The sequence below is a fragment of the Loa loa genome (genome assembly GCF_000183805.2).
Source record: "Loa loa unplaced genomic scaffold supercont3.82, whole genome shotgun sequence".
NCBI lineage: Eukaryota > Metazoa > Nematoda > Chromadorea > Rhabditida > Onchocercidae > Loa > Loa loa.
This window is the reverse complement of record NW_018108262.1, coordinates 224,969-227,902: the sequence shown is the minus strand read 5'-3', so window position 1 is coordinate 227,902 and position 2,934 is coordinate 224,969. Positions and strand designations below refer to the sequence as shown.

The window sequence follows — 2,934 nt, the reverse complement described above, 5'->3', positions numbered from 1 at the left end:
GGACATGAAAACAATGGTTAATCCTCAAATAATAGTTAATGCAAATCTTAGCTTTGAAATAATCAATTCTGAATTCGTCTCGTAGCAAGTGTTAGTCAATGATGAAAACTAAGAAAATTCTCAAATGATAACCGTCCATTTATTTACTTCTTGTTTATCTTTTTCTCTTATTACAGATATTAATTAGAGTGTTTTATTGTCTCAGTTTGACATATATCTGTAGAAACAAATTCAAATGAATTATGAAGAAACGACTAATGAATAAAATAAGCGTTAATGTCAATTTGAACGTATGATTCAATACTGATAGATTTAATTAAATGTTTTCGTCTAAAAAGAATTGATTCGTAATAGGCAATACACTTTTCTTAATCACAGCTTTCATAGATGATAACAAACAAAATGAGAAGGTGTAATTTAAATATGAATATCAGCACTTCATGCATAGAAGCTTCCGGGAGTTTCCTGAACAAATTCTTTCATTGTAGTTTAGGCTTTTGAAATTTTCACTTTGTATTTTTGCTTCAATCCTTGATGAATTTTGCCTCAGTTTCTCCCTTGGCATAATACTTTGGCAATCTTTCCTCCTTCTTCAATCATTTACTTACTAGGTCGCCCTAGCACTAGCTGTTAGTATAATTCATGCATGAATTTATCCACCTACATTTTGGAATTTAAAAATTGTGTTTCCAAAAGCAAAATATTCAGTTGCTCTGAATTCACAGATTAGTGTAATCAAAGATCAGAAAAGGATGTAAGATGAAAACGATGAAAGGATCTAAAAAATATTTGCCATTCGCGAGTTGCAGTGTCTATAAATCACTAATGTTACAGTTTGGTAATCTGTTGAAAATTTCTCGAAAATAAAGATTATAATAGTACATCTTTCTTTTTGCATCACTTACTCCTTTCAGATATTCTCAGTGATTTCAAAAAGTTTGATGGCAGTCACAAAGTTAAACTTTGAGGAAAATACGATTGCGATGTTTTGTATTTCTGTAGTAAGTTCGATTCTTCATTTGCGCTTTTACCGAAAGGATTGATCAGTTATGTTTGATTCCAAAAGGTGAATAGCAAATTACCTGTAAAGAAATGACTTCCATACCTAGAAACAAAAAGTGTCGAAAGGATCATTATCTAGCCAATAATTGTCTTACCATCGGATCATAAACTTTTTGAGAACCACATCGTGCGGTCAGTCAATCAGTTGCTCCATAAAACCCCCATACCCTGAAAAGATTGCACTTTACTTAATGACAAATTTGATACAGATATCACTGTTCGGATTTATCAGCAATGGCTTATCACTTCACATCATAACAACAAATTCGCAATTTCGGAATGCTTATGGAGCTCTATCAATCCTTGGTTTACTATGTAATATACAGACGCTATCAATTATGCTAATATGGGAAGCTGTTGTTATAATAACGTAAAATATTTTCAATAGGTTTAATTTGTCAGAGCTATTTGTGACAAATATACTGAATTCAGAATTTGACTGATGGTTACTGACCATTATCGTATTTAATCAGTTCTAATTTCAGAGGTTCTCGGGAATTATCATCACCGACATCTTTCATCGCTTTAATACCCGGCTGCTTGGCAAATGTATCTTTTTACTGTTCACTATTGGTGCACTTCCTACTTGCAGTGAACAGATATTGTGCACTTGCACATCCTCTAAAATATCATCGTTTTTGGTCTGTAGCAAGAGCTCGCCGAGCAGGAATTATTGTCTATTTCCTTGGGTTTCTGCCATGCTTTCCAAGCATTTTTGGTAAAGTTATCGCAAGTTTGCTTTAGCAGTGAATCCTTTAAAAAAAATCAAAATATTGTCAGTGAATAGAAACGATTTATCGAACTCGAAATATGGAATTTCAAATTTTGAATATTGATCAGTAAATTACAGAACCATGTACCCTCATTTTTAATATGGAATTGGACTTTCGTTGGGGCTACGGCAAAACAAATTGTGGTTATATCAATTCGATGTTCGACTTAATGTTCTCTTCTTTAACGTTGATTGTAGCGGGATGCATCAACTTCGTAACGCTTATTAGAATTAAGAATCAGAAAAAAGTTACGATTCACAGTTATCTTATTAATTATTTGCTACAGGACTTTCTAATTAATGATTGAAATGAATTAATAGCCTTAATGACGCGATTCTTAGAATTTTTTCATAAAATAGAAGTTTGGAATCCAAAAAAAGAATTGGACGTACTTGAAGAAGAATTGAATGTAGTAAAAGAATTAAATATTTTTCTAGAGTACGGAAAATTAAAAATTCAACTTTATTTGAAGCTCTATGGTTGTATCACAGATTATTTTTACCGCATTTTTCAGTCAAGGAACATCATACGTTCTGCCAACCATAAACGTGAAGTATTGTTTTTTAAACAGGTGAGCACACAAATATTGGAATTGTTGGGCGAATAATTAAATTAAATAAACCGTTGTTAAATTATAATGAGCCTAGCTGATAAGTTTGAAAAGAATGCATTGTACAGCTCAATTTCCAGTCGTGCATAAGCATGCTTACCGTGGTCATAAATGGTATTTTCTTCATTATTGGTCCGTACTATCTTAGCAATAAATGGGCTTTATTTGCTTCGACTACAATTGCATGGCAAGTGGTGCATGTTTTAGATGGGTAAGAGGATTTTTACCATTTATAAGTTTTCTATCATTTAGCAGAAACAACCTGTTTCCTTTCGTAGCTTTCATTATGATATGGCAATTTCTAGTTTTTCTGACAAAGGTTGCATTTCAGAAATAACAGCTATCTGACAATTATTTGCATCTGAAGGAAACAAATTTTATAGAGAAATAATGTTTCTAATTTTAAAAGCTGAAATCATTCACTGATTTCAAATTCATATCATATGCTAATTGTTGGGAACTCCAACGTCCTTCAAAGACTCCTCGATT

General features: G+C 32.2%; 1 protein-coding gene across 1 annotated transcript; it reads left to right on the top strand.

Moving 5' to 3' along the window:
- Positions 1-1,253: 1,253 nt before the first annotated feature.
- Positions 1,254-1,780, top strand: LOAG_14171 (hypothetical protein; the record flags this gene model as incomplete). Its single annotated transcript, XM_003149670.1, has 2 exons — positions 1,254-1,432; positions 1,548-1,780. Coding segments are annotated over 2 exons (411 nt in total), but the record flags the coding sequence as incomplete, so codon positions are not given.
- Between the last annotated feature and the right edge of the window lie 1,154 nt (positions 1,781-2,934).